We start from the raw sequence: 13,659 nt of genomic DNA, 5'->3' as shown, positions 1-13,659 counted from the left end.
GTAAGGACGCTGGTGGGGTGCTTGTCTCTGAACTGCTCTTTAAAAGACAACTCTAGGCTGTTCAGCTGGTAGGTGACTGACAGACTGCTTGACTAGACAGAGAAAAGCATAAGCAGGTGAGATAATATGATATCCAGAAATGCAAACACCTAGAATACACTGAAACACAACTGTGCAATGTAAAACAATAAAGCAAGTGACATGTGCATGTGGGTGTGAGAGAGAACATTAATACAGCCATAAAACAGGAAGAAATTGTGTGAATTGTGAAATTGAGAGGAAAGATGCAGTGTGAATAAATATGAAATAATATTAACATTTCAAAAGGTTTTGCTGCTCTTTTCTGGATACACGTTGACTTATGTTTTTGGTCATTAGAAAACACCAAACCCATTTCAAATAAGGCAGTGGTCAGTGGAGTATTGTGCTGCTTTTTTTTTTTTTTTTTTTGCTCTGCATTTTATGAGATTCCACAACACATTTCATAGTTTGCACACAACAAAATTGACCTAATTACAATACTAAAATGCTAGACTATTTTTATTGCAAAATTCAGGCAATATTAAGACCAAAGGTGAAAGGAAAATAGATTAGTAAATGCAACTGGTCCAGAAATGTCACGGCCATCAAATGCAAAATGCATTTTAGAACTTGAAGTGATTTTAGAAGTTGGATTGTGTATGTTGTCTTTTCTGTGTGTGGATCAGGTTTACAGTGGTGAATCCCTACAGGACGTTTACCCAACAGAAACTGTCAATTATATGCCACAAATCAAGATTTTGTTATTAAATCCCCCGTATTAAAATACTGACCTCGCACCGAACCCTGTCAGTCATCAGCCACGATGTCTTCCACAAAACCAAACTCAGAATTCAGCCCCCACTTTCGGGCTCCTCCTCCTCGTGTGTCCCCCCTCAACTTCCATTCTCCAAAAAAAAAAAAAAAAAAAAATTCCTGTGTTATCCTGAACCCGTGGTGAAAGTTGTGACACTTTTAAAGTAAGTTAGCCACTAATCGTTAGCAGAACTTACGAGTTAGTTTGGTTTATGTTAGTAGCTTCTTCCTGGAACGTGTTGTAACGCTGTCGCATTCACGTCGTGATTTCGAACCTCCTCATCCCCGGGATTTGTTTTTGTTTTTCGGGATGTTGGCTAACTGGCTAACTGTAGCTTAGCTGAACTTATTCCAGAAACGAGAAACCCAAGTTAACTAGCGCCCGAACGTGGGGGAAGCTTCTTGTTACAACTTAGACGCGTTAGAAAACCATACATGTGTGTCCTGTGTAGATTTTCATAGATCATATTAGCGTTAATTAACGAGCTAACGGAATTATCAGTTGCATTGTTCAGCTACGTTATAACGGTGGTTACGTTGCTAACATTGCTAAAATACACAATAGGAGCGTTGCCGTGAAATTTTAATGCGATATAGAATTAAGATTTCAGCATTTATATGAAGTTTTTCTAAAGAATAACCATTGTAGTGCATCGAGTTACAGTAACGTTAACGCTACAGCAGTGGATAATGGTAACGTTACATGTTAGCGTTACATTTCCTAAAGACTGATTTAACCTACTTTATCTCTAGTTTTCGTGCACGGCGATAATGCTTTTCTTTTTTTAAAATATGAAGATTTGGTTAAATCTACAGGAGGCCTGTTTATTAGTAGTTATATTTAGTTATTTGTACTGACTTTGTGACTGATGATAATATGATTGCAGAATTTTCTCAAATGAACTTGGTAATGAGATCCTGCATTTAGTTTTAGGTAATTCTATTAATATTTGAGTCATATCATATATTAATGTCACATACCTGAACTATACCACATTTCTGTTTATAGTAAAGTAATGTTAGGCAGAATATCTACCACATTCTGGTTACTACTTGTATGGTCTGGTGTTTTGGGAGATGGCTTTCCGCCGTTATTTCACCGAACATTATTCAGTCTACAGCTGCTTACTAAAAATTCATACTTGAAGGTTACACTAAAAATAAAGTAATTTATGCTAAAATTCAAATGTAAAGTTTGTGTATATTTACAATGAAATTAATGACAAATTACTAAGTAGTATCACAATTGCTGTATTGTCAAAGTACTGGTAGTTGCCTTGTGTTGATCAAATAATTGATTATAGTATATGGTTTTGTGTCAGTTTCTCTTCATTGACAAGTGTTTTATCTAAGGTAAAGCAGCTCTGGGATGTGTTTGGATCAGTCTGAAAAAAAAAAACTTAATAAATACACTGATCCCATCCTTTCTGCTTAGGGTTAAGTTACAGCGAACTTAGTGTGTACTTAGTATTTACCCTCTTCTTATCTGCTGTTACACAGTAGTTACACAGTAAGTAGTTGCACCTATCATGTAATATTTACCCCTTATATACAAAATACTAAGTAGCTATTTTTTTTATTCTCATCTTGTTACCCCGTTATTCCCCAAAATTTGCTTATTGTTATCAACTAGTGTGGGTACTGTGTATTAGATGTTTAAAAATGTTTTTCTCCCCTCTAGTAGCCCAAAGATGATCGACACATAACTGAGGAACACAACAGTTCCAACAGCTTTGGAGGAATGTCTCCCAAAGTGCCCAGTGGCCAAGGCAGAGGGGATTATTCTGCAGTGCAAGTAGCTGTTCGAGTGCGTCCTCTGCTGCCTAAAGAGCTTCTGCACTGCCATGAGAGCTGCATCACTGTGGATACTGAACTGTGTCGAGTTACTCTGGGCCATGACCGGCACTTTCTGTGTGACTTCCTATTTGAAGAAACTTGCTGTCAGGAGAATGTTTATTCTGTGTCTGTGCAGCCACTCATAGATGCCTTCTTTCAAGGTTTCAATGCTACAGTTTTTGCCTATGGACAGACAGGCTCAGGAAAGACTTACACAATTGGAGAAGCAAATATTTGTAAGATATATTATGTCTCCTATTGTACACATAACACAATGCAAAATAGAATAAAACTTGAATGATTAGAAAACATTCATATCATGATATGTGTATTGTGCTCTAAATCAATTTTGACTGTATGAGGCCAATTGTATACACTTATGTGTGTTCTGTGTTTTTAGGTTCCTTTAGAGATGAAGAGCAGGGCATCATCCCCAGGGCTGTTGCAGATGTCTTCAAGATACTTGATGAAAATGACCTTACAGATTTCTCTCTCCGAGTCTCGTATCTGGAGGTCTACAAAGAGGAATTCAAGGACTTACTTGAAGTGGAGACTGCCAGTAAGGACATCCACATCCGGGAGGATAAAGGCAACATTGGTATTGAACATACAGTCTCTAAGCATGTTTTTGTAATTGGGATGCAGAATAATATGCTGTACCTGACTTCATTTTAAATGTTTTTTTTTTATATGCATTTGTCTGTGGGGTTTCACAGTTTTGTGTGGCGTAAAGGAGTGCGAAGTGGAGGGTCTTGATGAGGTGCTGAGTTTACTAGAGTCAGGAAACACAGCAAGGCACACCGGTGCAACCCAGATGAATCCAAACTCCAGTCGGTCTCACACCATTTTTACCTTGTACATGGACCAGCGACGAGGAAGTTACCGCCTTAATGGGACTGCTACGAGTGCTGGACCTCAAATTTTGTCTTCCAAGTTTCACTTTGTTGACCTGGCAGGGTCCGAGCGCATTTTAAGGACAGGTAACACTGGAGAGAGATTGAAGGAGAGCATCCAGATTAACAGTGGTCTTCTGGCCCTGGGAAATGTTATTGGAGCACTGGGGGACCCCAAGAGGAAAGGCTCTCACATACCATACAGAGATTCTAAAATTACAAGGTAAACTTAAAAATATGTTCATAAGATATTGTATCATACAGTTCTAACATACTGGTGTAAAATGTCTTTTTTATCCAATTAATATAACCATTGTTTTACATAGGATTTTAAAGGACTCTTTGGGAGGAAATTCCAAAACACTGATGATTGCCTGCATCAGTCCATCTTCCTCCAATTTTGATGAGAGTCTAAATACACTAAACTATGCCACAAGAGCCAGAAACATTCAGAACCAGGCTACAGTCAACTGCAAGGGTGAGCAAGATCGTGTAGAAGGGCTGGAGCAACAAATCAAGGTCCTGCGCAGAACCCTTGAAAACCGTCAGCGTTCAGAGACCCGGATCATTGCTCACGCTGATCCAAACAGGAGGCCTCGACTCGGGGAAGGAGAGATCAGCAGACTGCAAGCCCAGAGTGCCCACTTCAGGACCTGCACGGACACTGCTTACAGGTTAAAGCACATTTAATGATCAAATCCTTTAAAAAAAAAAAAAACTTGTTGTATTGTAGATCTCTTACTGTAGCTGGTATATATTCTGCATTTTCTCAACAATTGAATGTCAAGTTAATTACTGAATTATTGCTCATAAAGGATATATTTCACTTGTTGCTGTTGCCTCATGCACACATTCATTGCGTACATATATGAAATTATGTTGATTGTGTATCACAGGTTATTGCGGGAGCTCCAGAGTGAAGGGGCTCTGACTGCAGAACAGAGTCTGAGAGTGAAGGAGTGGCTGTGCTCAGTGGAGGAGGAAAGAAGCGGACTGACCACTGCCTCGGGACCAGACAGTGGTATAGAAAACAGCTCCAGTGAAGACAGTGTTGCATTAAGGAGGGGAAGGCTTTCTGTAAGAAACCACGTATGTCTGTTTCTCAAATACGTTTTTTTGGCATTCAGAAGCTACTGATTTAAATACAAGTGTATGATTATAATTATGGTTTATTACCCAGGATCCAGAGCCTGCAGAAGAGAGGTGGCGCCATGAGCATGAAACTGAGAAAGAGGATAGTATTATCCATCTTCAAGCACAGATCCAGAGGTTGGAGAGAGAAAACACTGACTTTTTATCAGCCTTGGAGGATGCTATGGAGCAGTACAAGCAGCAAGTGAGAAACAATTACTTTTGTTTTTTTATATGTGCAGTTTTTGCAAGCTTGTCATTGCATGCCACATTGACTGCATTTACATGCACTTAAGTAACCAGTTTACACAGAGAAACCAGCCCTCTCTGGTAATCAGGTAGGAGTGTTCATTTCAGGTAAGGTTCTTAGGATGGACCCAAGTGCAACAAGGAGAGAGGGAGGTGTAAGGAGAAAACTGTTTTATTTACAACTATAGTTAAAAACGAACGAAGAACGAACACCTAACATAAATTTGCTCCCACAGGAAGACAAGGATATGACACACAATCCCTTTGGTGACACAATATCCAAGACACAAATGTGCTAGGCCAAGAATTCTCCCTTAACTTTGGGAGCCATAATTTCCCTACATGACTTTAACTTGGTACATAACCTTGGTATACACGAAAATCCTTCTCAGTGGATATACATACTTTGTTAGAATAAAGAAGTTGGTGACACTAGATTCAGTGAGCAGTGTAACTCATGAGCACGTAGTTAAACATTCGTCTGGGCTCTGACAGGCAGATAATCACATGGACTGGTAAATACTTACGCATGGCGTGAATCGAAACATGGGCTTGGCATGGAAAACGTTCTCTTTACAATGGCATGGTTACAAGGGTCCGTGATAAACCTTGATGCCTTACGGTCACTTAGCGGTACTCATTATTCGTAGCGTAATTTATATAGTCTGCAACAGAGAGGGTCTTTTGGGAGCTGTTGCTCACTGAACCAGAGTGGCAGGCAAAGTCAGGCTAACAATAACCATGAACAAGCTAACCTTAAACAAGGGCTACGGGAACTAAGAGTCTAAATAACACAGAACTAATGAGATTTAGGCTAACAAACTAAGGAGTGAATGAACTTGTGAGGATTTGAACAAAAACACCCGGACACTACAAGAAATGGAATAGACTAAACATCAATGTAACATTGTTAACGAGGTGAAAACAAACCAGAAAACAAGCTCACAAAAAGTGGCTGAGACACTGAATAAAAAAATCTAACCAAACCTCAGACCAAGACACACATTACAGAAACCCACATGAACAGGAGTTGAGACGGGTGGACTTGGAAACAGGGAGTTGCACAGATAACAGAAACAATGACCTGACAGAGAATCAAGGGGAGAGCTGGGTTTTTAAAAGGCAGGGAACAGGTGAAAGTAATTGTGACTGTTGATGAGTGGTAAAATGGAGAAATTAACTGGGGACAGGAAGTGGAGAAAAAGAGGGACAAAATAAAAGTTCAGGGCAGGAAGTGACTGTGAGAGCCAGATCATGACAGATCATAACCTGTTTACTGTAAATATGCAGATAAATGCAGGAGATAAGCATATCTGACCTAATCTAATCTAATCTAATCTCCTCCACCTCAGACTCATTTTGTAATGTTTACTTTTTTATTTTGTACTATTTAATTGTACAGTTACAGAAAGATCTGCTTATTGACTTTCACTACCCTGTTTGGAGCCTTTTGTTTTGTTCATTGGTTGTTGTAGAAGGCTGATGAGAAACTTGGTTATGTATATACGTGGCAGAGAAATCAGTTTCGCTAGTCCCCTAGCCCATAATCTGAAATCAGCTTTCCCGAGTCTAATGTAACCTGGTTATTGAAGTGAATGTAAATGCACTGATATATAAAAACCTGAACTATGTGGGATATGTGGGAACTTAACTTGGACTTACAGAATAGTTTGTTCATGTGGTCATAATGCATTTAGAATTCAGAATGGGTTCTTAGAAGAGATGGCTTTGTCAAAGGGTCAAGGGTCCTCATTTGTTTTGATAATTATCCTCTCAGAGTGACAAGCTGCAGGAGCAACAGGATCTGATAGTAGAGTTGCAATGTCAACTATCTACTCAAGGGCTGAGGGGTCTGGGCCTTAACTTGAGATCACGGCCTCACACCGCCCCAATGGGTTCCCTGCAACACAGTCAGAATGGAGGCACATACAGACAGGTAAACAGACCAGCAAAGCTAGTTTTACAGCCTGTGATGTTTACTGGACTAGGAATCAAAATATACCAGGATATGTAGCCTGCTTGTTTGTAAATATATGCATTTGTTTGTGTCGTTACAGGCCAGTCCAGTAGGCTTCCTTGGTAGTGGGCCTTACTGTGATCAGGATTGCAACCTCTATGGAGAGCAGGAGATCTCAGGAGGAGCAGAAATGCTGGACACAGATGAAGAGAGCAGTCATTCCAACCTCGGCCGGGAGGGACGGAAGTATGTTGTGCTAACGTCATTTCAGCTGTGCTCACATTATGTTTGAAGTGTATATAATGTAATGCCTATGATTCTGTCAGACAAGTGAACCTGACCTGGACCAAAAAGGACATGTTATCAGGAGGACTAGTGGCTAGTGGTAAAGGATCTCAACTGCATGAGCCATACCAGCACCCCGGTTTAGGCAGGAAACATTGTAAGTCTAGAAATGTCAGAAACACATTTAATAGAAAGTTGATTAAGAAGCCATTCAAATTCTTCAACAAAATGTTAAGGACTAAATTTATTCATATACTCAGCATTTTAACTTCACCATTGACTGTATAAAAAAATGCAATTAGTCACTACATTTAAGCTGTTTCCCATTTCTCAACATACTTTGCTGACCTCTTGTGAATCTTTTAAATTTATTACATAGCTAATTCCAGTTCTGGGGAGACTTCTGTAGGGGAAAGTTTGAAAGGTTTCGAAGGCATTTCAGATTGGGGACTTCTTCAGGCCCAGCAGAAGATTAGGGAGCTGTCTGTCACTATTCGCATGAAGGAAGAACTCATCAAGGAGCTGGTAAAAACAGGTAACACTTCATGCATACACTTCATTACCCTCTGAAACGTTGTTCAAATATAGGTTTTTTATGTGGTTTTGTTTTTTTATTGGTATTAATTTTAATTTATTTTATTATTTTTTAGGTAAGGATGCACAGGCCCTGAACAGACAGTACAGCCATAAAATTACAGCTCTGGAGAGGGAAGCTGTGCAGGCTCGACAGGAGCTGCAGGAAGCTCAAAGGCAGCTGCAGGATCTAGAGAGGCAAGAAAGAGAGATAAGCACAACAGACAAGACCAGAGCACAGGAATGTCGCAGGAAGATAGCTGCGGCTCAGAACAAAGTTCAGGTTTGATCATCAAAACTTTGTAATTATGCATAATCACATATAAGGGACATCTATAGATGTTGAATGATGTTGAATTGTGTGGAATCTGTAAAAATATTTTTGTGCAGGCAAACATACGGCGTTATAAATCATGTTCTTGACTCACTTTCCTGACTTATAATTAATTAAGAAAACACATTAAGAATACCCTCACACTTAAATACTTCTGAAAGTGAACATTTTTATGTTTGTGCTTTAGGTTCTTAGTCAACGTCAGAGGGATACTGCCCGTCTAGCTAACTTGCCTGCACAGAGTGAACGGCGCGTGTTAGAGCTAGAGCGAAGCGTCCAGTCTATGAGGCAACAGCAGGAGCAGTTGCAAAGGCGGCTACGTCAGGAAAGTCAGCATAAACGACGTCTGGAGACAGAAATGCAACGAAGAACTCACAGAGTCAAGGTACCACTTGTGCATAGTGGAATCAATATTTTTAAACAAACATAATTTATCCATCCCTAACCTTGTTAGTGCCCTAGATGAGGCAAAAATCCTGTTTTTTGAAGCACGTCCAACAAGACAATACACCGATCAGCCCCAACATTAATACTTCTGGCCACACTGAGCTAATAAAAATAAGTGTCAAAGATCACTGTTGGTTAAGCTGGGGATGATTTTAACAATGCGGTGACAGTTAATTAACCCATAATGATACATCAGCAAAAAAAAACATATTTTGTGTAAAAACCGTCAGCTTGGGGTTTATTAGTATACGTCCAAATATATCCTGAACATATAGGAATATTGCAAAATGCCAAGCGTCTTTTACTTGTGTGTGTGCGTAATTATGTCCAGCCTATGCTTTAAGTAAACAGTTGCATGTCATGTGAGGGTCAAAAACCAGAGGTCAGTGCCAGGGGGAACCCCAACCCCCAGGCCTTTTACACTTGGTCACCTATGTTGCCTATGCCACTGGCCATCCATGGTTTAGCCTATGTAGTTATCAGTGGATTTTGAGGTCTGCTATGCTGATTGACAGCAGGACAGGTGCAAGCAGAATTTGATTATTTTTAGAGGACTATACTTTTGCTGAGGGCCAGCAGTAGCTCAGTAGGGCAGGTCGGCCATATGTTTCATTGTTGCTGGACAAGAAACTGAACCACCAAACTGTTCAAGCATAGCTGTCCAAGCACAGAAAAAATTAGGGAGGCTTGTTTCACAAAGGGCATCCAGCATTAAAAAAAATAAATCAATAAAATATTGAATTTGCTGAGGGGTAAAGCTGTAAATCAGAATTAGAAAGAATGAGAATCACAAAACTTTTAAGAACACTTAACAGTTCTAGGAATTTGTCTTGGTGTCGGCTGCATACACATAATCTAGAATATAAAGTTAGAATGCGAAGGTGTGACAAACAGCAATTATAAAGTATGTACACAAAGACAGAATAAAATACAATAGAAATAAAATAAGCCATGTACAGAAAGTGAGTGTAGTGTAAATCACAACAAATATCACACCTAGTGTTACAGTTTCATTAGTGAATAATTCTTCTTCTGAGTTTGCCCATAAGAGCTACCTGTGCTTGTTAAAAGAGTATTATTACTTCTGAACCTTAAATGTACCATGTACGACATTGCTTCTGAGGAAAATTTTTGTTATCTTCTCCCCTAACACTGCAACAGGAACTTGAGATTAAGAATGAGCAGCAGCAGAAGATCTTGAAGATAAAAACAGAGGAGATTGCTGCCTTCCAGAGGCAGAGACGCAGTGGCAGTAATGGTTCTGTCATCTCATTAGAAGAACAACAGGTTAATTTACAATAATTTACATTGTAGTTTGTTAATACAGTTAAGCCTCAATCGCTTTACTATTTTTAATTCATTTTTTCCTGTGTCCTTGGTTCCCTCTGAGCAGAAGATTGAGGAACAGAAACGCTGGTTGGATGAGGAAATGGAGCGAATACTGGAACAGAGGAGAGGACTGGAAGATCTGGAAGGGGAGCTGACTAAACGCGAGGAGATCGTGGCGAAAAAAGAAGCCCTGGAGCAAGAACGCAGTGGGCTGGATTCCAAGAGGCGCCTCTCCAGTGAGGTATTAACAAAACCCGACAACTAACTACAAGTGAATTCAGGCCACGTGCTAAAAACCTGTTGGTTTTTTTTTTCTTCTTTCAAGGCCTTGAATAAAGACATGGTAATGCTTACTGGACGCATTGACACACTTGAGCAAGAATTAAGTGAGAGGAACGGTCTCCTTCGCAGCAGCAGTGCTCAAGACTCACAACAAATCCGCCAAGAGATCTCCAACCTGCGTCAAGAGAAAGATTCACTGCTTAAACAACGAGCTGAGCTGGATGATAAGCTGAGGCAGGGTAACCTGCCCTCACCTGAGGTCAGTTATTACTCTAGGGTTCAAATATCTTAATTTGTTTTTGGAAGGATGAAAATAATCCACATTTGGCAAGATATTGCTGTACTACAAACACATTTTGACTGCTCTCGTTACCACTATAGAAATTCTGACTATTAAGAATGTGGCATCTGTTGCTAATTAGTTATCTTTGGAAATTGCAATATTGCCTCTTTTTGTGTTCAAATTCTCATTAAGTCCATCTGTTCTCTGACGTTATCAGGAGGAGCGAACACTTTTCCAGTTGGACGAGGCAATCGAGGCTCTGGATGCAGCTATCGAGTACAAGAATGAGGCCATCACTCAAAGACAGAGACAGCTGGGGCCATCTGCCAGTATGCTCTCCCAGTGGGAGATGAACCTCATGGCTAAACTGAGTAACCTGTCTGCCTCTGAGACCAGAGCACTGCTGTGCAAGTACTTTGATAAGGTGTGCTATCATCAACCTGAGATTCCAAGTTGTGTGTACTGTGTTTTTGCTGTTTGTTGGATTGCTGCTTACACTACTAATATGGCATCACTTGTTGGTGATTTCATTATTGCAATATCAGCGCTTTTATGGTAATCCTTGTTGTGGCCTAGCTCATCAGGATGTATTCCCAGGAGAGTTAAATTGTGTTTTCTGTAGGTGGTGTATCTGCGTGAGGAGGACCGTAAGCTGCAGTTTGTCCTGGCTGAGTTGGAAATGCAGCTAGACGACCAGCAGAGGCTGGTGCAGTGGCTGGAGAATGCCCTCAGTCGGGCACAACTTGACACTGATCGCCGACTCACACAACAGCAGAAGGAACACGAACAGAGCATTCAGCTCTTACTGCAGCAATGTCGAGGTGCTTAGAAATTTCTGTATTTTTTATACAAAAATATACTTTTATATACTAATAACACACCGGGTGTGACATCAAAGACATCAAAGTTCAAAAGTTATTATTTTGGTGCACTTGCTAGGTGTTTAAAAACAAATGGAACGAAATTGTTATTATTTAAGCTAGCATACCTTCGTCAAATGATTTCCATAATTGGCCATAAAAATGTATTGCGTTTGCATAACTTTGTGTGTGTTGTCCTTTCCCACAGAGCAAATAGATGAGGGCTTGGCAGGAAGGCAGCGACAGTATGAGGGCTGGATCCTTAACCTCAGCAAGGAGCTTAACCACTACAAGGCAGTAAATCTGGACCTAAACAATAAACTGAGGGAGGTTTTTGGTGCAGCGATCCAGCCAAGGGATCCTGCTAAAGGTAAATTTAGTCTTAAAAGTGCTTGTCCTTTGTAATACTTATGGATAGGATGTTCATTATGTTTCTAACTTCTAGCAAGATGGCTTCAGATATTCTAGTTACCAAGTTATTTGCTCTTTGCTGTATAAAATTACTCAAGTAAAATATCCTTGCACTGACCCTCTGGCAGAGCCACTTGGCCAAGTTTTCAAACTTTTTAAAAAGGTTGTCATCATCCAATAACTCCCTATATTTCTTTATTTATCCAACAGGTGATGTCTTAATAAATAACAGAAAAGCTAAAGGAAGGTTGAAAGATTATTTCACTTGTTTGTTTAACAGTCAAGAAAAAACTCACATTTCAGAAGCTGGAACAAGACAGTTTGGGCATTTTTCATAACATTTCAAAACAGTGAATCAGTCTGTTAATCAGTTGTTGCAGCTGTATAGCACATTCACATCTCTACACTGTTTGTTTTCATTCCTGGGAAGAACATCATTTTTAACACTGAATTCTAAACATTATCTTTGGTGAAAATGTTTTCAGCCTAGTTTCATTCTTCAGTTCCTGTTTTCTTGGGTCTGTACTTACCTGCACTTTAAGTTTCAAACTTTTGTTTTAATATAGTTCTTTACTGATTTTTACACCATCGCTTGCCAACTTTGATGCTCAATAAGCTGTAAATAAGCTCAGAATAATAGTCTGGCAGGTGTAACTGTCCTCTTCTCCATTGTCTTTCGCTTGTGACATCTGATGATAAACCTGCAGGCCTCGGCTGCATGGAGAAGCTGACCCGCTGCTTAGAGGACAGCCCAGGAGGCAGGGGGGCGGGGCAACCTGAAAAACCTCCCAAGTCCAGGGAGGAAATGCGTGACCTGGTAAATGCCCCTCTTCCATCCACATGGAGACGCTCTTCTCTCCCCACAGAGGAACCTGCTGTCATGGAGGAGTTGTGGCTTCAAGTAGCTGGGGATGCTCCGATTAACCGTGTAATTCAAAGTGGCACCGGGTCCTGGGGAGGGCAGACCTCCCTGCCCATGGTAAAATCTCGCAGAGAGTCACGTCGACCCAGCCTCAACATGGGACCACTGACTTCAAACAACACATTAATTGATGTACGGAAAAATCCTGTTTGAAAAAAACTTTGTGTTAAGATGATTCACACATTTGTTCAGTGGTTTCTTAAATAGTTTGTTTTATCCATTTTTAGTTTTTGTATTTCAATTTTTGTAGTGTATATAATGTGGTTTTGTAATAAACACAAACACCCACAGATTTTTAGACAAAGCACTTTCACTTTTAAAGTAAAGTTTATGTTCTGATTCATTCAACCAATAGGTAAACCAACCATGAAAGTTGGTAAAACGTTAATCATTTGCACCATTAAAAAACAAGGTTCTTTCTCTGAACTAATATACTTTAAGTGATTTGACTTTTTCCAGTATTGGATATTAAATGGTTTTTACCTTCCGCCGTCATATTACTTGTTTTTATTATGCAATTGGTAACACAAGCATGGGAAAATGACTTATGCCATTTGTTTTGCAATTCTTTTAAAATCAGTTGTCCAGGTGAAGTTTATCACTGGGGCTCTGTGTGAGGGTTTAAGTGAAGCTGTGGTGGTGCTTGAATGTTTCTCTAGGGAGGAAATTCAAGTAGCATCCAAAAATATACAAATGCAATTGATTACTAACACTTGTAATTTCGGAATTACTACTTTTTATCTGCGATGATCAGAAATGTTCTGAAGGTGTTGCTACTAAAAGCCAGCATGGTAGCGTATTGATGTGACCACAATGCACACAATAGTTGTTCCTGTACTGGCTGTATTAAAAAACAATGCCAGTTCTTTATTTAATGAATGACAGCTCAATATATGTTAGTGGAAGATAAGTCAGTAAGGACACAAAAAGATATTTCATGAACAGGTTCACCACATTACAGTCAACATTAAAGAAAATATGAAATTAGAGTGTGATAAACTCTGAGCACTAGAGGGCGGTATATCCTTTGTAT

At 39.8% G+C, this 13,659-nt stretch overlaps 1 protein-coding gene across 6 annotated transcripts; it reads left to right on the top strand.

Moving 5' to 3' along the window:
• The first annotated feature begins 877 nt into the window (after positions 1–877).
• Positions 878–13,121, top strand: kif7 (kinesin family member 7). 6 transcript variants are annotated; one of them, XM_067486797.1, is made up of 20 exons: positions 878–998; positions 2,516–2,906; positions 3,071–3,268; positions 3,387–3,786; positions 3,890–4,237; positions 4,460–4,640; positions 4,744–4,899; positions 6,721–6,879; positions 7,001–7,146; positions 7,227–7,342; positions 7,565–7,720; positions 7,836–8,041; positions 8,280–8,477; positions 9,701–9,826; positions 9,933–10,109; positions 10,194–10,409; positions 10,651–10,857; positions 11,056–11,254; positions 11,502–11,663; positions 12,412–13,121. In XM_067486797.1, exons 2-20 carry the CDS (start codon positions 2,576–2,578, stop codon positions 12,777–12,779), a joined length of 4,050 nt encoding a protein of 1,349 aa, XP_067342898.1. In that variant the 5' UTR covers positions 878–998; positions 2,516–2,575; the 3' UTR covers positions 12,780–13,121. The 6 variants fall into 6 exon arrangements, with proteins under 6 accessions (XP_067342898.1, XP_067342861.1, XP_067342908.1 ...); XM_067486760.1 differs by having other exon boundaries at positions 4,460–4,652; XM_067486770.1 differs by having other exon boundaries at positions 952–998; positions 2,519–2,906; positions 4,460–4,652.
• The last annotated feature ends 538 nt before the right edge of the window (positions 13,122–13,659 follow it).

This window comes from Channa argus, chromosome 2 (genome assembly GCF_033026475.1).
Source record: "Channa argus isolate prfri chromosome 2, Channa argus male v1.0, whole genome shotgun sequence".
Lineage (NCBI taxonomy): Eukaryota > Metazoa > Chordata > Actinopteri > Anabantiformes > Channidae > Channa > Channa argus.
This window is presented reverse-complemented; position numbering and strand designations above follow the sequence as displayed.

What these genes read in the sequence shown, in the direction of transcription:
- kif7 (XM_067486760.1), top strand. Translation starts at nt 2,576, where the DNA reads ATGTCTCCCAAAGTGCCCAGTGGCCAAGGCAGAGGGGATTATTCTGCA. An exon ending in TGCACGGACACTGCTTACAG is followed by an intron (nt 4,238 to 4,459) that starts GTTAAAGCACAT and finishes TGTGTATCACAG; the next exon opens with GTTATTGCGGGAGCTCCAGA. An exon ending in CTTACTGCAGCAATGTCGAG is followed by an intron (nt 11,255 to 11,501) that starts GTGCTTAGAAAT and finishes CCTTTCCCACAG; the next exon opens with AGCAAATAGATGAGGGCTTG.